At 41.0% G+C, this 19,635-nt stretch overlaps 3 protein-coding genes and 1 long non-coding RNA gene across 6 annotated transcripts in view; 3 read left to right on the top strand and 1 right to left on the bottom strand.

The window, feature by feature from the left end:
• Nucleotides 1–19,635, top strand: part of LOC116708618 (MAP/microtubule affinity-regulating kinase 3-like) — a gene marked incomplete at its 5' end in the record, with an annotated part of 485,947 nt that overhangs the window by 274,723 nt on the left and 191,589 nt on the right. The window lies entirely within an intron of this gene.
• LOC116708619 (uncharacterized) lies at nt 567–2,222 on the bottom strand. The gene is made up of 6 exons (XR_004336720.1): nt 2,092–2,222; nt 1,658–1,998; nt 1,425–1,494; nt 1,205–1,322; nt 908–972; nt 567–799 (listed from the first exon to the last, which is right to left on the bottom strand). It is a non-coding gene; the product is annotated as an uncharacterized LOC116708619 (long non-coding RNA).
• Nucleotides 12,222–15,066, top strand: LOC116708614 (probable N-acetyltransferase camello). 2 transcript variants are annotated; one of them, XM_032546539.1, is made up of 2 exons: nt 12,222–12,360; nt 13,963–15,066. In XM_032546539.1, exon 2 carries the CDS (start codon nt 13,976–13,978, stop codon nt 14,639–14,641), a length of 666 nt encoding a protein of 221 aa, XP_032402430.1. In that variant the 5' UTR covers nt 12,222–12,360; nt 13,963–13,975; the 3' UTR covers nt 14,642–15,066. The 2 variants fall into 2 exon arrangements, with proteins under 2 accessions (XP_032402430.1, XP_032402433.1); XM_032546542.1 differs by lacking the exon at nt 12,222–12,360 and adding an exon at nt 12,376–12,649.
• Nucleotides 16,023–18,912, top strand: LOC116708613 (probable N-acetyltransferase camello). Of its 2 annotated transcripts, none has more exons than XM_032546537.1 (2): nt 16,023–16,167; nt 17,870–18,912. In XM_032546537.1, the coding sequence occupies exon 2, from the start codon at nt 17,877–17,879 to the stop codon at nt 18,549–18,551; it is 675 nt and encodes a 224-aa protein (XP_032402428.1). In that variant the 5' UTR covers nt 16,023–16,167; nt 17,870–17,876; the 3' UTR covers nt 18,552–18,912. The 2 variants fall into 2 exon arrangements, with proteins under 2 accessions (XP_032402428.1, XP_032402429.1); XM_032546538.1 differs by having other exon boundaries at nt 16,025–16,167; nt 17,873–18,912.

The following is a 19,635-nucleotide window of genomic DNA, read 5'->3' as shown; positions in this document are numbered from 1 at the left end:
CTGACTGGCGCCGTCTCTCTCTGCTCACTCCTCCTGTTTGTCACTCTGGTTCACAGCAACTGAAGAAGCAGCAGGCCGTAAAAAAAAAAACCTTCCACAGTCTCGGCTCAAACTGGAGGAAAGGTTTTCATAAGTCAGAGTCAGAGCTGTGAAGCTTCAAAGGCGATCGGTGTTGGCTACTTGGAGTTGACCGACTTGATCCACCAACTGGTTCAGCTTCCAGTTCTTCCAGTTTGTTTCATTGGTTATGAGTCCATGAGGAAAAAGAGCGTTCTCTGGGTAACTTTTCTACCCAACCCTTCAGTGAATCAGTTGAAGCTAAGGGTCGAAGGTCAACACCAGGAAACTTCTTCAGTGTGACTGCTTGTGTTTGTTTTTAAAATGTGAATTTTATATTTATGTAACTACAAATGAATTAACACTAAAAAAACATTTCTTTTAAACCTGTTCTCCAGTTTGTGCTTTGATCAGTTATGAAGTTCTATTAAAAATGTGGGCGTTCCTTTAATATATAACGTTTCCAAAAATGATTATGGTTCAAATAAAAAGACTCCAGAAATAACAGATTGAAAGAAGAACATTTTATTCAACTCAAGAGTTACAGCACTGATGAATTTTGTGTTATGGGCCATTAATAATGAAAACAATAACAAATAGAAAACAAATCTGCCTTCTAACTATTTATTCTGACGTTTTGTTTTGGCTCTTGAATAATCAGAATCTCGTCTCCAGCCAGGCACCAGAAACCTCGCTGTCCGCTTCCAGAGTCATTGATGTTTTAATGGACAGGAGAGTCGAGCTGAGGAAACAGAAGAACAAATTTGAGAAACGCAGAGTTCCAACGCACGTCATTAAATGCTGAAACTTTTCTGAGATGTCTCAGCAGCTTCAGTTTCTGCTCACCTACCTGTTACATCCAGAGTAATGGTGCCAGGTGAGGTCCATCTCCCCAGCGGTCGGTCTGCCTCAAACCTGTCACAACGGGGGGGAATTTAATGAGAATTGTTTACTGAACTGTATGTATAAAAGTGTTTTAGCGTTGCTCACTGTAAATAAACTTTTTGCACGTTAAAATTTGTTTATTTTTTTGCTTCTATGATCTAACAGGAAGGAAAACCAAGGTTTCAATTCTTGAATAATTAAGAAAATAATCTCAACTATAGAATGGCTGAAAAGTTAAGGTTGTAAAAAATGTATTTAGTACCAGCAGATGCTGTGTAAACCTGGGGCCACTGGATCGTCTGCCTTTTTTGGCAGGCAGAGTATTTTCGTTTTAGTCCTCAGTCCTCTCTGTCTTCTCTCGCCTGATTGGTCCAGTGATGCTGGCGAATCATCACATGATCAGACACACATTCCTTAATCTCTGTCTAAATCACGGATTATTGGAAGAGCCTTTCTGATCAAAGTCATCATCATGTCCTCACCTTTCCCACAAGCTGTTACAACCAGTAGATCAGCAGGTGGAGCAGGTCTTTTGCTTTAATTGTTGGTCAACTCCAGTCATCACATGAGTTCACAGAGAAATGAAATAAAGAGAGAAGATAAAGTTAAGGAGGAAAATATGCATGAACAGCAGACAGCTTCTAACTTTCAGCTCAGCTCTCTGCAGCTATATTTGAAATGATTAGTCATGTTGCGTAGATATAAATGTTCTTACTTTTTTTGTCAACTGGGTTCTTTTATCTTCCTCCACCTGACTGGTGGTGTTGAAGGTGGAGGATTCCAGGCGGCGCTGGTCTTCTGCTTAAATTGTTGGTCAACTCATGTCACGTGACATGAGTTGATGTAGAAATGAAATCCAGAGAAAAGACAACAGGGTTAACAAATAGAATACAGGTGGACAGAAGGAAGAACAATTTTGAAATTTGAGCTCAATTTCATCCATATTTAAAATGAAAATAAGTTTTCTTACTTTTTTTTGTCAACTGGGTTCTCTTATCTTCCTCCACCTGACTGGTGGTGCTGAAGGCGGAGGATTACAGGCGGAGGAGATCCAACCTGGGATGATCAGAGACATTATTGATCTGCAGAATCTGAATCTAACAGATGACTGAATCAGACTTTCTGATCAAGTCATAATCATGACCTCACCATTTATAAAATCTACTAGAACCAGTAGATCAGCAGGTCCTCTGCTCTATTCCTGATCCTCCTTCCATCAACACAAAGCTCTGCTGTTATGAAAAGACTCAGTAAAAAAACACACACACACAAAACAAAAGTGTCAGTGAGAAAGTACAGCAGGAAATAGGAAATAGATTTGAATATTGACCTCGACGTTCTGCGTGTTGAACATTTTTTGTTGTGTAAAAGTAAATGTTCTTACTTTTTTTGTCAACTGGGTTCTCTTATCTTCCTCCACCTGACTGGTGGTGTTGAAGGTGGAGGATTCCAGGCGGCGCTGGTCTTCTGCTTTAATTGTTGGTCAACTCATGTCATGTGACATGAGTTGATGTAGAAATGAAATCCAGAGAAAAGACAACAGGGTTAACAAATAGAACATAGGTGGACAGAAGGAAGAACAATTTTGAAATTTGAGCTCAATTTCATCCATATTTAAAATGCAAATAAGTTTTCTTACTTTTTTTGTCAACTGGGTTCTCTTATCTTCCTCCACCTGACTGGTGGTGCTGAAGGTGGAGGATTACAGGCGGAGGAGATCCAACCTGGGATGATCAGAGAATCAGAAATCTGAGAAGTCTGAACTTGGGTCGGGTATTTTTTTAATGTCTATTCTTCTTTTGTGATTTTTCTGTGTTGTAACACATGAACATGCTATTGGCCATATAAACTATTTGTTTCATGAGATTAATAGTTTATCTACATAAAACTTTACTCCACATGCTCTCCATTTCCTTTCCTCTGATCCTGTTCTCTAGTGTCTCTCTGAATAAAAAATCTTAATTAAATCCTTCAATCATAAATTATGTCTATGTTCTCCTTTGTCTTCTAATTTCTTATTGTCCTGATGCTTTAATTTGGTTTCTGATACAACGCATTGTCAGGCAAGCATTCCTTACTTAATGTAAATTTTAACTCTATGTGGTTGAGCACTTTGTAAATTACTAATAACTTCTATTTCTATTTTTATTTAGTAAAGCTGATGGTCCCCACCACCAGCAGGAGGCAAGCAGTATCATGTGAATGTGGAAAAACTTACAAGCAGTGTGAAAAACAAGGGGTCCAGAAGGACAGGAACCACATGGACGACGACGAAAGGATCCAGCGATGAGCAGCTAAAACCTGAAAGATTAAAACCTTGGAGAGTGGATTAGTGGAGGAACAGAATAGAATAATTTACTATATCAGAGAGCACCGCGTGGGGAAGAACCGCTATTTCACCCTGAAACATGGGGAAGATGAGAGGAAGACACAAAGACGAAGAAAACTCCGGTGCAAGGCGCTACCTAAGGCTTCCTGAGTCCTGCCAGAATCCTCAACATCTAAAATGCTACATCTAGCAGCGGGATAAAGAAAAGCCCCGGTGCAACGCGCTACCTAAGACTTCCACAGGCTTGCTAGAAATCCATTGGCTTTAATAAAACAAAAACAAAAAAACAGAGAAATGATGATATGTCCTCATGTGACTTCCCAAATAGGTCCTCAGTTTTTACGGATCCCAATCTAATCAGAGTCACTTGAAACGTAGCGAGGTCTAAACCACACGTGTCTGGAACTCGCTCTTGCTGTAGTTCCACTAGATGTTGAAGGTGTCGGTTCTTCTTCTATGTCCTTTTCAGTCTCCATCCGGAAACGGAAGTCAGGGGATGACAAAGTTGGATTTTCACAGCGTGTTGATGGTGAAGGACTGAAAACGCGGGGTGACAAAACGGGATCTTCACAGTGCGCCGATGGTGAGGGACTGACGTCAGGGGATGAGAGAAAAAGATCCTCTTGCATCGTCCCTCGTGAGGGACTGAGGACAGGGGATGACAAAACAGGAGGTTTACGTGGCATTCTATACGAGGGACTGAGGACGGGGGATGGCAGACCAAGATCCCCACACGACGTCCTTGGTGAGGGACTGAGGACAGGGGATGACAGACCAGGATACTCACACGATGTCCTTGGTGAGAGACTGAGGACAGGGGATAACAGAATAGGATCTTCATGGTCTGTCTTTCGGTATGGAATGAACAGAGGGGTTGACGGAATGGGCTCGTCCTCCCATTCTTTACCATATCTCCATGCCATCCTTCTGCCGATACTTTGAAGGACCTCGTCCCAAATGGGATCTTCATTATACTACTGTGCCGTCTTGGCTGGGAGCTCCTCTTCAGCAACAGTGTCTCTATTCCTCTTGGCTGGGGGCTCCTCTTCAGCAACACTGTCCCTGGTCCTCTTGGAGGGGAGCACATCTTCAGTTTGATTCTCCCTGACCCTCTTGGCAGAGGGCTCCTGTCTAGCATCATCACTATTCCTGGTCCTCTTGGCTGGGAGTTTCACTTCAGTAACACTGTCCCTGGTCTTCTTGGCAGGGAGCTCCTTTTCAGCAAGAGTGTCCTTACTCCTCTTGGCTGGGGGCTCCTCTTTAGCAACAGTGTCCCTGGTCCTCTTTCCTGGGGGCTGCTCTTCAGCATCACTGTCCTTTGTCCTCTTTCCGTTTATGTCAGTCACAGATGTCGCATGAGTCACGTCCTCTTTTGAACCTACCCGATCGCTAGGCTTGGATGGTGTGTCATCCTCCTTCGCATCAACCACCTTCTTTGGAATTCTAATGGCACGGCAAAAAGTCACTAAATTTCTCCAACCTGCCAGAGGTTGTGGCGAGGCACTGATAGGAATGGAGTCCTCTGGACGCAAAATGGGCTCTTCCGGTTTGTCAAAGCTGGAAGGAAGCACTGTACCAGAACCAAGCTTTAATGGTGGGTTGTCCTCCTTCGCAGCATCCACCTTCTGTGTAATGCTCCTGGCGCGGCCAGAAGTCAAAGAAGCCCCGTCCTCTTCCAAACCTACCTGATGGTGTTGCGAGGTACCAATAGGTCTGGAGTTCTCTGGACGCAAAATGGGCTCTTCCGGTTTGTCAAAGCTGGAAGGAAGCACTGTACCAAAACTAAGCTTTAATGGTGGGTTGTCCTCCTTCGCAGCATCCACCTTCTGTGTAATGCTCCTGGCGCGGCCAGAAGTCAAAGAAGCCCCGTCCTCTTCCAAACCTACCTGATGGTGTTGCGAGGTACCAATAGGTCTGGAGTTCTCTGGACGCAAAATGGGCTCTTCCTGTTTGTCAAGTCCAGACGTGAATTCAAGTGAAGTACAAGGAGCCGTGTCTTCTTCAGGCTTCTCAGCTACCCCAATGTCTTTTATGTATTTGAAATTTGGGGGAAGAATCTCAAGAATCTCAGAGCGCAGCGACGCAGCACTGCCACGGTCCACAGCGGAGCTCAGCTGATCAAGCTTCGAATTGAGATGTTTCAATGACTGTTCAAGCACTCCTATGCCCCACAGGAATTTAATGTTTGGTGCAAGGACCTGGACAATCCGAAGTCTGGAATAAAAGTCATCCTGGTCTTCATTATTAGCCTCGTCTTCACTGGAGCTGGTAGTAGAGCTACCGCTGGAGCTGGTAGTAGAGCTACCACTGGAGCTAGTAGTAGAGCTACCACTGGAGCTGATAGTACAGGCATTACCTACCTCATCTTCACTGGAGCTGGTAGTAGAGCTACCACTGGAGCTGGTAGCACAGTCCACAGACTGCGGAGGTGAACTACACCTCAACCCCTCTCCGTGGTCTTCAGAAACCATGTCGGTTTCATTTGACCACACCTTACCGTGTTCCTTACCATTGTCTGGAAGTCCCTCCAACTTTGGGGATCCATCTGCTGGAAGCGCCATGGTCTGAGCTGTAAAGGAAGAAACAAAGCAAAAAAAGCTATAATTCAGGATCTAGACCTTCACAAAAGTCCAAAGCAATGTTTTGAGGGAACTAAAATACCAACAATACAATAACCCAGGTTTGTGAATGTGTTTGTTTTTCTTGAATATATTTAATTAACAATATTATTGCTATGCCATTGTATTTGATTATACAATAAAGACGGGAATTAAGAGATAAAACAAATATAGCTTATCTTTAGTCACAAAAAAACAGCAAAAAATACAATTTTACATAAAAACCAGAACACACTCTAAAACTCAATGATCAAACATGTATGGAGCATCGCCACTCAAACAAACTTGCAGCTTCATCTTGGTACCAATCAATCATTAAAGACAACAAATCAAATTTAGACTTATTGGCAATTCATCCCTAACCATAAACTATTAAACATTTGGAAACATAAATTAAAGAGCTATACACTGTGTTTAGAATGTCTTAATAGCTACTGAAACACCTGTAATCTTAGACTGTGCCATAAGTGTGAATGAAATAAGACTGCAACAAGTTACTCAGTTTACCTTTATATAACAACCCATCCTCACAAATCTTTGATGCTCAGGTACATTTGATCATTCTTAACAATAGCCAGGGATAAGATATGTGATCCATTCATAATTATTACACTTAAATCACTGCTTACACAACTTTAATACTTTAAAAGTATCAAAGTTTAGAAATATATGTTTCCAAAAGCATTTGTAAATGACCAAAATGTTAATCGTAGTTAATCAAACTAAATTCCTTTGAGCTCCACAATCACAAAGACAGCAAGTCTGACACCCCATCAGTACTACCTTCATACTCCCACATATAGCCAACAACAGAAATGTAAACCTGTAAAATTAATTAAGTTTAAAGACTGGGGATCTAAATAAACAGGCCGACATAAGTGGCCTTTCCTCCGTTTCCAGGGGCTCCCTCCTACAAAAATAAAACAGTTTATTTGGTTAAGAAATCCATATCCAGTGTTAAAATGGCCATTATATTTTGTCTGGAGATAAGCCAGACAAAATCATTAAAATAATAATCTGCATCCCTTATGTGTGCATGATGCCTCAAAGATGGAGCAAAACACTGTTTTTCTGGTCTTGAGTAATTACAATAAACTAAATAATTGAGTTACTTTGTGAAATCAACAGGTACACATTGATTGTTCTTTAAAGATTTTTCTAAGAATAAAGTTGTGTGTTATTTATTCAATGTATCCATGGAGACTACAAACATTTTTTCAAACCAAAACAACTCCAGTCAGCATTACTGACATTTTCCAGAATTTCAAATAACTAGCATATAAATCACAAAACAAATTCAATTAACTCACAAATACGTTGCACCCCAAAAATGCAATTATATTTTCCTAGACAGAGAGTTTTAATTTCCAAAAACTGAACACCAAAGTCATCAAAGCTGATTTATTTTTTTTTTTTTTTTACAAAGAAAACCTTATTTTCTTTGTTAAAATCAGCTTCAATTGATGATAACTACTGTATGTCTATACACGATTCATTGCCTACTAATGTTTTATCATTAACAAACACAAACACACACTTATAATGCTTATTACTGGGGCAACAGTGGTAGGAGTTTGCCCTGCAATGGTCCGCCTCTGTCGTTGTGTCCTTGAGCAAGACACTTCTCCCACCTTTAGCTGGAGTTTATTGCTGGCACGATATAACATCTGTGGCTACAATCCATTAGCTTAATATCATCAGTGTGTGAACGTGTGCATGAATGGAAATTTTATGTAAAGCGTCTTCGAGTGTCCTAATAAACCGCTAGTCTGATGTGATTACCATGGAAACCAAGTATGTTTGTCAGGGCATTTTTCAAAAAATAACGGTCAAAACCTAATGTTAAATATTTAACGTATTTCATTTAGCGTATCCATGGAAACTGAGTGTTTATCATGGCATTTTTCAAAAAATAACGGTCAAAACCCATGCTAATTTTCCAGAAATTTGACGTTAATTTAACTGATTTGACTATAATTAAGTAAAATACATATATTTCATAAATCACTACACCACAGTTTAACATTCCTGACATTTCCAGCGAAATTCAGTTAAGAAAAAGCCTCATTAGTTAAGAACGATCTATGCTAGCAAAGAATGCTACTTGTCTTTTTTTTCTACAGCAGTCAGTATTTCTTTAAAACACACACACACAAAATAAACTAAACAAGTCACTAATGTCTTAGTAATAACTTGCTTTCGTTTATTAAAAATAATACAAGAATGATTTTAACCTTCCAGCTGGTCACCCTGTTGGTGCTTCTCCTGGCCAGGAACCGTCTTTCGCAGGTTTCTTATCCACGGGCTTCTTCAGCAAGTGCGTATTTCAGCAAGCGCTTCTTTAACAAGTTTTGCACAGCAGACTTTTCAACAAGCTCAAACCTTCCGAGGCTGTAAAGGCTCCTTCAGGCGTCTCTCTCAAAAGTCCCGTCGCAAAGGGGAAAGAACTCAGAAGGTCAGCGTCATTTATAGGGTTGAGGACGCTAACGTCGTTTCCATGACTTTCATTGACGAACGCACGCACTGGTGCGTCAGAAAAATCGGACTACAAATAATGCAGGTAAAGCAAGTATCGCGTTGTCATGTTTATCACTCCTTATGCTGCCACCTACTGGCCAACCAGTCTAAGTTCACAATGACATTTTTAAAACTTACATGACTGATGTGACATTATATTTCTGCTTTCATTATTAACTATGTCAGTTTCGGACCTTCAAATGGGAAAAACTTCTCTCTGTCGTAAAGCATGGTTTGGAAGAAAAATTCAAATTCAAAATTCAATTCAAAAATACTTTATTGATCCAAAACAGGGGTCACCAACACGGTTCCCATGGGAACCCGGTTGCTAACGTAGTCAGCCGAGAACGCTGGTGACGTCAAAATGCTAAGAGATATATTAATAGTAGCGCCATTCTATAGCGGGCTGCACAGTGGCTCAGTCCGTAAGGTTGTTGCCTTACAGTCGGAAGGTTGTGGGTTCGCTTCCCAGAACTACTGTAGGAGTTTGCATGTTCTCCCTGTGCATGCGTGGGTTTCCTCCGGGTACTCCGGTTTCCTCCCACATTCCAAAAACATGACAACAAGGTAAGAGTTCATTGGTCACTCCAAATTCTCCCTAGGTGTGAGTGTGTTCCCCTTAGATAAAAATGGATGAATGGAAAATAATTTTTTTTTAAATAATTTATGTTAATCGCCATATAGAGACCTAATAAATTCAGATGCTTTGACTCGCCAGTAAGCGCTTTGCTCTCCTCCCACAGAGCCTCCTTCCCAGTTTTTTGCCAGGTGACTGTTGAGGAGTTTGTCCATGGACAAACAGCAAATAGGAGCTTTGTTGGGGTTTTTCTACGGCAAAATTAATAACAACGAATCAAAAGTTATTCAGTTCTTTTTGCTTGATTTGAAAAATATGCACAATTTGATGAATCGTTTCTTTCCCATTGTGAAACCAACTTTTTTTTTTTTAGCTAAGGCTAGGCTAACAGACATTAAGGGTGTGAGAAGCTTCTTACCACAAGAAGGATCGATCAGCGATTAGTGCGTCGTTAAGCGCATCATTCAAGAGCGCATTAGTACGCGGCTGGCGTGCAGCGCCAGCAAACAGCGAGGTGTGAACCGGAAGGAAAACATGATGTCTACCAGGTGAGGGAGGGCCCTTTATATACAGACAGCGCCACAACCAATTAAATTCAGGCACTTGTGTGACGCGATCAGAGCCCACAGGGCATACTGCCACACAAGTATCTCGTTGTCATGTTTATCACTCCTTATGCTGCCACCTATTGGCCAACCAGTCTAAGTTCACAATGACATTTTTGAAACTTTCACTGCTGGTGTGACATTATATTTCTGCTTTCAGTTTCGGACCTTCAAATGGGGAAAACTTCTCTCTGTCGTAAAGCATGGTTTGGAAGAAAAATTCAAATTCAAAATTCAATTCAAAAATACTTTATTGATCCAAAACAGGGGGTCACCAAAAGGAGACATTTGGAAACTGCTACTTAGATGATTGTACAGCTTAAATACCTCTGAATATAGATTTGATTTAGATTGTTTTTGACTTATCTTTTAAGTCCTTTTGTTCATAGTTTTAAGTTGTAAGGTAAGAGTTAATTGGTCTCTAAATTCTCCCTAGGTGTGAGTGTGTTCCCCTTAGATAGATATGGATGAATGGAATAAACAAAAAATTTTTATGATTGTACATTGTAATAAAATTCAGGTGCTTTGACTCACCAGTAAGCGCTTTGCTCTCCTCCCACAGAGCCTCCTTCTCAGTTTTTTGCCGGCTGACTGTTAAGGAGTTTGTCCATGGACAAACAAGCAAATAGGAGCTTTGCTGGTTTTTCTATGGCAAAATTAATAAACAAACAATGAAGTAAAAGTTATTCAGTTGTTTTTTGGGTTTTTTTGCTTGATTTGAAAGATATGCACGATTTGATAAATGCCTTGTTTTTTTATTTTTTTAAGTTTTAATGGATCTAGTGGCCTTTATTTGAAAGGGCAGCCAGAACCTCCTCCTTGCCAGGCCCTCCCTGCCACAGTCCGGTTTGCCTCCTCAGTTGGCCCCATGAGGAGTCGACCCTGAGGGGTTCTACGTCGAACCAGATGTGCATGCATGTTCTCCTGACACTCCTTTTGACCAAAGGTCCAAATGTCTCCTTTACAAAACAAAGGCAATAAGACTTTTAATGTGGAGCTCCCATTTGAAGAGTGGATGCATATGATTCCAGCGAAAGTCACATACAAAAAGGACATGTTTAGAAAAAAGGGTATACACCATTTTGAAGAGAGGCACATGGACTCATGTTGTGAACCAGGGAATCTGGAATAAAATTAAAAGTTCTTGCACTTTTACATTTAAAAGAGCCAAGGTGTACCCCAACCAGGTGTCGTCCTTCATAAAAATAAGAGGTTTCTGTAAAGAGTGCAAGGGGTCAACTGTCCATTACATGTGAAAAGGAACCAGACATGCAGTGCCCAATGGTGCTTTGGTGTGTGATGGCAAACACGGATGAATCCCTGCACACGGGGTTTTCAAAGAGACCATTGTCTGGAAGACTGCGTGCAAAAGTTAAAAAAGAACTTTGTGAAGGTAGACTGCAGCCACATGTGTGAAGAGCATCACAGGGAGGAAAACTGATGGACTTTGGAGACCCAGAGCCAAGTCATCTACCAAATTTAGCAACCAACAAGAGCAACGTGAATCTGAAATGGCTCATAAAAAGCCAATCTTGTCACTACAGGCAATAAAATGTAGTTGTCCTCACAGTGGAAGTATTGGTGACATTGGATTAGACAAATTCTTCTGTCACCACTGGAGTCCTACCCAAATGATGATGTGCCAGACAGAGAAACACCCTACTGTTGCTTTTGATGCAACTGGCTCAGTTGTAAAAAAGCCTGTCAGGCAAAACGGCTTATCTGGACACATCTTCCTGTATCAAGGAGTTTCAACAGGAAGCGACAACTCCCACATCCCTGTGGTTCAAATGCTGTCAGAAAGACATGATGCCCAGGCAATCACAAGATGGTTGTCAGAATGGATTCATGCTGGAGCACCAGTCCAAAAGAGGCAATTTCAGATTTTTCTTTAGCTTTACTTGGTTCTTTAGTTAAGGCTACCACACATCTGTCTGATTTGAAGAGCTATGTAAATGAGTGCTTTGGTGTTCTGCGTCAAAACAAATGCAGCAAACTACCCCCATGCTTCATCCGAGTGGATGTGGCACACCTGATCAAAATGATTTCCCAGTGGGATTGTTTGAGGAAAAAACCTCATCGGGTGAAAGACTTCTACGTGCGTTCAGTGGCACAGCTGGTCAAGTTGCAATCTTTGGAGGAAGCAAAGGTCCTAATACGCAGCATAGCCACTGTGGCATTAAGTGAGACAGAAGGTAATGACATTCATGGTAACCCCATCATGTCAGAAGTGTGCAAATCAAACCTTAAAAGCAAAATTGCAGATGACACTAAGGTTTCTACCCTGGAATACCAAAAATGTCTGGTTAAATTTGGTTGTAGTTACAAAACTTAAAATGTATTTAGTTAATTTTGTCAAAAGAAAATGGAAGGAATGGATGTGAAAAAAAATATTTATTACTGCTTTATATGAATAACTTAAGGCGCAAACAGCAATGCCTGTTTAGTTAAAGTTCTAATTTAGGGGTTATTTGTACTTTTCTTTATGTAGAATACATTTTTTGAACGACGCGTATTTTTTTTAAAGTTTATTTACTGCAATGATAAAACACGGAACATTAGAAACACCAGATAGTCCCACAGCTTGACCTAAACTCCGGAACAAAACCCAACAGTTTGTACCGCTTTTTGTGCCACTCACAACATGGCTCCCCCGTTGACGTAAGATCCGGAAAGTCCACTTCTCTGTCTGTGGAAGCGCGCAGGTCACTTGGAGCAGACTTCGGCTGCAAGAGACTTTAAACACCATATTTTGGCATCACCATAAAGCAGGTACCTTGTGTTATCTTCCTTTGTTGCTTTTATCGCTCCTCTAAACCTCACAACGACGTCGCAGCTTCTGGGTTAGCAATGATGCTGGCTACTGCGAGCCATTCTGACTGTTGTCATTTCTTAAAGGAAAAGCCGAGTGCATAATCTGACTCGTGGTTTGATGAGGATTACACGAATTTACGTGGAAAGTTAACTTGTTTTTGACTAGTTTGCTAAAAATCTGGTTAGAAACCATCACGACCTCTTCTCATGTGATCAGCGCGAGGGATGTTGCTGGAGGTCATTATGGGTAAAATGCGATTTCAGTTTCTATGTTTAAATCATTTTACTCTCATCATTCATCACACAGTGACGTTATATGGTCACTTCTGGTCAAAAAGCAACAAAGTAAATTTATTCAATTCTCTACATTCGAGATGATGATGACACTGTATATATAATTGCAAGGGAAAAGTTATGATTTCTGTTGACCTCTGGCTCTGTAGCAACACACCATGTTAATGTAAATGCTAGACAATGTACAAACCTAAAGCTTTGACCAATTTTAATCCCATGTTATAAGAAATTAAATAACTAAGCTATCACTCAGTTAAAAAAAAGTGCATTTACTGCCTTGTAGTAACTTTTATTTTCATAATAAGTTTTTTTCCAACAGCTGGTTGGAAATAAAAAGTTGTTTTTGTTACCTTGAGAGATGACAGCCAAACTCTCGCCAGAAGTGTGTTTACAGTAAGCATATTTTCAGGCAGGTAGTTTGTGGTCCGTCAGGTTTTTTGCTGCTAGTTCAAGTTTTTTATGGTCTGATGCATAGGTGAAGGGAGCTTTGCCCCTCCCCACTTGTTGCTGTGCATTAGCTGTCAGCTGGCTGAGAGAAAGCCATTGCAGTTTCCCTTCGCTACGAACTGAATGCTGCTTCTCTGCGTTTGGTTCTGGTTCTGGGGATGCAGACATTCTGGAAGGTTGATGCGACGACAACAGGTCTTGAATGTGTTGTGGTGCTAAGCCATTCAGTGATTTATAAGCCAACAGAAGTATTTAAAAGTTTATTTTCTACAGGGAGCCAATGAAAGGACTACAGACCTGGGTTGATGTGAGCTAGCTTCCTAGTTTTAGTGAGAACACGAACAGCAACTTTAGCCCTTTAAGGTTACAAAGGCCGACTTTGTAGCTGTCTTTATGTGTCTCTGAAGGTTCAGGTCAGGGTCCATCACTACGCCCAGATTTCGGGTCTGATCAGTAGTTTCTAGCTGTAATAACTGAAGCTGTGTGCTGACTCTAGATCGTTCCTCTTTAGGTCCAAAGATAATAACTTCAGTTTTGTTTCTGTTCAGCTATAGGCAGTTATGGTACATCCATGCATTGATTTGTTCTGTGCCTCTACTCTGTGTTCGAATGGGTTCATGGTCACCTGGTATCGTAATGCAGAGCTGTGTTCATGTGTAGTTATGGTAGCTAATTTTATTACTTGCTATTTTATGAGCTAGCAGGATCATGTAAATATTAAACAGGAGGGGGCCCAGGATGAAACCGTGGGGTGCCCCACGTGCAATTACAATTCATCTAGTTTACCACTTTTAACATTTTTGCCTTTCTGCTTTTCAGGACCAGCTGAGCCATGGCCAACATTCAGATCCGAAAGTACCGGCATGAGGACTCTGAAACCGTAAAGGAGCTCTTCACCTCAGGGATGAATGAGCACTTGCCTTCGTCCTTCGTGCACGTCCTGAAACAGCCGCTGACCCAGATGTTCCTCATGGTCACGTTCTGCGCCCTCATTACCAGCTCCCAGTCCTTCCTGCTGCCAGTCCTGGCCGTCACCCTCCTCCTGGCCGGAGTCCGGCAGATGATCGTCTACATGTTCAACCAATACATAGACGCGTCTTTGAAGAATGACCTCAACGACATCAGCGAGACCTACCTGCGGAAGAATAATTCGTGCTTCTGGGTGGCTGAAAGCGACGGTCAGGTGGTCGGGATGGTGGCGTGTCTCCCCTCCGAGAATATGCCCGAGTTTTTGGAGCTGAAGTGCATGTCGGTGCGGCGCAGTCACCGAGGGAAGGGAATCGCTAAGAGTCTGTGTCGGACAGTGGCAGATTTCACTAGGGAGAGAGGTTTCCCTGCCGTCATCCTTTACACGTCTATGGTCGCTACCGACGCTCAAAAACTGTATGAACACATGGGTTATAAGAAGATGAGGCAGTTTCCTATACCAGAGTTTTTTGCGAAAATCATCAACTTCACTCTGATTGAGTACAGACTTGATTTAGAGGAAGAGAAATAAAGCTAGTGAAACTGACAAACTCTTTAAAGCGTCTTTGTACTTAGTTTATTTCATCTTTTTTTGTGGCAAGTTTTTCCGCGGTTACTATCTAAACAACGTCCATTACGCAGCATGTTTTCCCCTACCGTTGTTGAGTTCTTTATCTATGTATTTAAAAATGTCGGTAAACAATAATCACGTAAGGAAGCCATTTTTCTCTTTTTCTGGTGATTTACTCTGTGGTGCTGCCATATATGGGTGTGGTGGCTTCTGGTTGTTGATGCGAGTGTGTGCAGGTGCCTGGGGAGGATCTGGACCGTGTGTGGGGTGAGCAGTTTTTCATTGAAAATAATGTACAAATATTCTGCATGGTCATCACTTTAACTTGTCACCAAGTTCTGCAGGAACCTGCAAATAAACTGACTTAAATCAAATAAGGAAAACCACGGGGCCTCGGCTCTGGCATTCATTAACGAGCCAGTCTTTGGTGTTTGGTGCGGTTTAAGGTAATTTAATGTAAAAGTGTCATTTACAGATGTAAAATTTATTCTATAATAATTATAATAATAATACTCTATTGGTCCCCTAAAGGGGGAAAATTTAGTTTGTCCCAGCATTGCACACAATAATAAATAACAATGAGCATATAATGACAGTCCTAAGGACACACGCATTGCTCAGTACATTAAAAAAATAATCAACATTTAAAACTTACAACTCTAGAGACTTTGTATGAATTATACAGTCTGATAGTCTCAGACAGAAAGGATTTGCTGCAGCGTTCACATCTGGGCTGCTGGGCCCCTTCCACACACCTCATCATCTGAGTACTTTTGCAGATGGCACAGTTTGGAACAGTGCGGAACTTAAAGTCCCCAGTGTAGGCGGTGAATAGAAAAGGAGACAGCACCGTTCAATGTGTGGGAAGAAGGGCTGTAACTAGGAACTGGGGAGTCAAACCGGTTAAGGAACTGATTCAACTCTTTTGCCCATTTAATATTTAAAACCCGTTTGTTGTCAGAAGTCACCAGCGCACTTTCTGGGTCGAAATGTGTGAAGTTTCACCAAGGTGAAACAACTTGAACGCTGCTTGACCCATCTGAACATCGAATATTCCGAGTTATCAGAGAATGCGCCATCAACAATCAGACGCACAGACGGAAGTTCCACGTGCTACGTTCAAAGCGCCTCGGACTTGCCGCAGTGTTTACAGACAGCAGGGCGAAAACACTTTCTGAATTATTTTATTTTTGTAGGAACGCCAGGAAGCTTTCAAAATCCTCCAGGCAACATTCATATAGAGAGCAGAATAACAGTCTATATAAAAAGAAATAAGATAAATGCAAAGCAACTTTTTTCTGTATTCGTTTTTCCGAGTACCGCTGAATGCACCATTATTGAACTGAAGTGGGATTGGTAGAAGAGGAAGTAGGTATGCAGCGGAATCCTTGAGGAGGTTTCAACAACAGAAAGAAGCAGTCTCTGTTTTCATCTCATCTGAATACTATATTAATATTAATTATATTAATATTATGTATTAATATAAGGTAAGGAAGTTGTGTTTATTTATTTGGTTTTTTGTCCGCTACAGAATCCCATAGAGCCTTGGTGTCAAATCCTTCTTAGCTCTGTGAGTGTAGGAAGAATGTTAGCATCTCTTAGCCAGTCTGTTATCATCAGTCGTTAACGGAGCTCAGATTTATTACCGTTTTAATAACGGACCCAGTGCTGACTTCTTTATTTGCACGTTAAATGGCCTGCAAGGATTTTACCAGCTAGCTACGGTCACTGTTATGAAGCATAACAGACCTCAAATAAACCACATGCCCTTCAGTCATGTAGGGCATGTATTTGAGGTCAGGGTGATTAAAGGTCAAACTGGTTTATAATCTAACAGCGACCAATTGAATGATTTGTCAACTGGATAATTGATTTTGCAAATAAATACAGTGTCGTAGAAGGAAAAGGATACGTGTACAAATCTTTTATGCAAAGTGACACAAATAAAGAATATAATGTTTAAGAAGTAATTTTTTTTAATAGGTTGCAAACTGTGACCTTTTAACATTTTTACATCCTGTGTAAAAATTGAATGTCCCATTGAAAAAATTTAAATTGTTGTCATTTTAAAAACCTAACCAGCTTTCCAATAATAGGTCTTCTAAAAGCAAGCTATTTCTAAAAGAGTCGTGTTGCTGTTGCGGCTCAACTGTTGATTAGCCAGGCCTGAGGCAAAAATGGCTCTTAGAGTAGTAAAGGTTGCTGACCATTTATCTGAATTGACAGGCAGACTGAAGCATTCAGTTTAGTCTCATTTGAGGTTTGCCAAAAGGACAAACTTGGAATAAAGTGTTCAAGGGGGACTGAATACAAACGCCACATTTTTCATTGTTTTATTTGTTAATAGGTTTGAAAACTTTATAATCTTCCTTCCAGTTCAGTTATGCTTTATTTATATTAGTTCTTCAAACGTAATCTCCCCCGTAAACTGTGTAAATTACAATTGTGCGCAAATATCTATATTCTGCTCGTCAAGAAAAAAAAACCCCTCACAATTTTGCAAATTAAAATCACACATGAACAAGCTTGTTCACGAAATAACTCATTAAAAATCATGTCAGACGGATGCCACATGAAATATATTTACAATTCAGCCATGAGAGGAGAAATCGGCATTTTATTCAGGCATTTGAACGGCACTTGGGGAACAGCTACTGTGCTGCGTTTTGGGGAAATTGTAGTTCACGGTACAGATGGATGGATTCAATAAGTCTGAATGACACACAACTGTTTATCAATACGCGATGCTGTGAGGGCTCTGCACAAAAACAACAAACGAACAGTCAACCTCCTCCTACTACTTTCTGTTGTCTTTTTTGTTGTTTTCGCCAGGAGTAACATCTGGCTGTCGATTACGTGACTCGTGTGACACGAAATAAGTGTTTTCATGGCAGTTTTGCGAAATGCGTCCATTTCGATACATTAAGAAAAAACTCTTATAAAAATTTGAGTTTTTCCATTAAGTGATTTTTGCAATTTCAATTTATACAGTTTTATGGTTAATGGAAATGCAGCTTAATTAAATGTATTGTAGTATGACCCAGAGACCTGAACTCAACTTTAAAAGAAGGCGTAGACATTATCTTGAGAAAATGTTTGTGTTTTTAATCAAATAGTTTGCAGTATACAAGTTATTCACAATCTCTTCACATTTTTACCTTTTTTTATTTCGTTCATTTCACTGACCAGCAGAGCCATGGCCAACATTCAGATTAGAAAGTACCAGGATGAGGACGCTGAGGTGGTCAAGGAGCTCTTCACCTTGGGGATGAGCGAACACGTGCCTTCGTCCTTCACCCACGTCCTGAAACAGCCGCTGACCCAGATGTTCCTCATGGTCACGTTTTGCGCCCTCATTACCAGCTCCAAGTCCTTCCTGCTGCCCGTTCTGGCCATCACGCTCATCCTGGCCGCGGTCCGGCAGATGGTCGTCTACATGTTCAACAAATACATAGAGGCCACCCTCCGGAAGGACCTCGACAACATCGGCGGGATCTACCTGCAGAAGAAGAATTCGTGCTTCTGGGTGGCCGAGAGCGACGGTCGGGTGGTCGGGACGGTGGCGTGTCTCCCCGCCGAGACAGCGCCCGGGTTTTTGGAGCTGAAGCGCATGTCGGTGCGCCGCAGTCACCGGGGGATGGGCATCGCCAAGGCTCTGTGTCGGACAGTGGCGGATTTCACTCGAGAGAGAGGTTTCCCTGCCGTCATCCTTTACACATCCGTGGTGCAGGCTGACGCTCAGAAACTGTACGAACACATGGGTTACACGAAGATAAGAGAGTTTGTCTTACCAGAGTTTACAGCTAAAATCCTGAACTTCACGCTGTTTGAGTACAGACTTGATTTGCAGACAGATAAAGAAAGGGACTGAAGCAACAACATTTTTGGGTTGATGGTACCATTCAGTTATCCTCCAGCTATCGAGGGACAGCACACGGAAAGCAAACTGTTTGCTACTGTAAAACAAACACACTAGAGAGATCAGCAAACCACTATTGGTCTTTATTAGAACATTTTTAGTACTCCATTGTTTAAACGGTGTTCCGATCTGATTTTGGCATTGGTCCGATATCAGCCAAAAAAAGTATCGTATTATATCTGGCGATAGAAGCTCTGCGCTCCAGGATTCAATCCGGCCCAGGATTTCTGTTCAGCAGCGCTTGTATCCCGCAGCAGACCTATTGGGTAATAATAAACTGGTCGTTTGTTGACTGTTGTTCTTTTGAATACTATCACTTGTTCAAGCATTTTCTACCATTCCACACTACAAAATAAGTAATAAAAGTATGGCCGATACGTTCTGATATCATATCTGGTGAATGTTGGTATCGGCCAATACTCAAAACAATATTGGTATCGTATCGTAAGTGAAAAAGCTTAATCTGGACACCTATGCCATTGAACTATAATATCTGAGAGGTATGATAATTATTTTATTATTTATTTAATAACTGCTTACTTTCTTTACAACCATTTCAGCCATTTTTAGGTAATCCAGGCTGTGCTCTCGTTAATTTTTCAATGTGTCCAGGTGTAAAAATGTCTTATGTACTTTGTTCTTTATGTAAATGTAAGAGGTTGGTTTTCTTCCCTGGATCAGGTGTATTTCACCCATCAGCAAATGGGAGTTATGATTTTGATACTTCTCATCTTAATGAGATATTTACGGAGGAAAAGGGACAAATGTAGCTTGAGTTGGATGCCTAAATCCATGTTAAAATAAGAATAACCAGGATTACGTTTTGATTAATGTTTGAGCGATAATTAAGTCATTTTCAGTAAAATGAATGGTGTAAATTTGCAGAAGAACCTTTATCACCGTGTTTTATTTTGATAAATTTGCCTTCACCTTTCAGAGGGTGAAGAGGACTTTACAATAGTTAACCAGAAATATTCAATTTAATTCAAATTACTGATAGCAAATGTCAAAACCAAGAAGTTAATTCAGTCCAGTT

The sequence above is a fragment of the Xiphophorus hellerii genome, chromosome 19, assembly GCF_003331165.1.
Source record: "Xiphophorus hellerii strain 12219 chromosome 19, Xiphophorus_hellerii-4.1, whole genome shotgun sequence".
NCBI classification, from domain to species: domain Eukaryota; kingdom Metazoa; phylum Chordata; class Actinopteri; order Cyprinodontiformes; family Poeciliidae; genus Xiphophorus; species Xiphophorus hellerii.
Note: the sequence above shows the minus strand (reverse complement) of the source record. Positions and strands in the feature narration are given on the sequence as shown.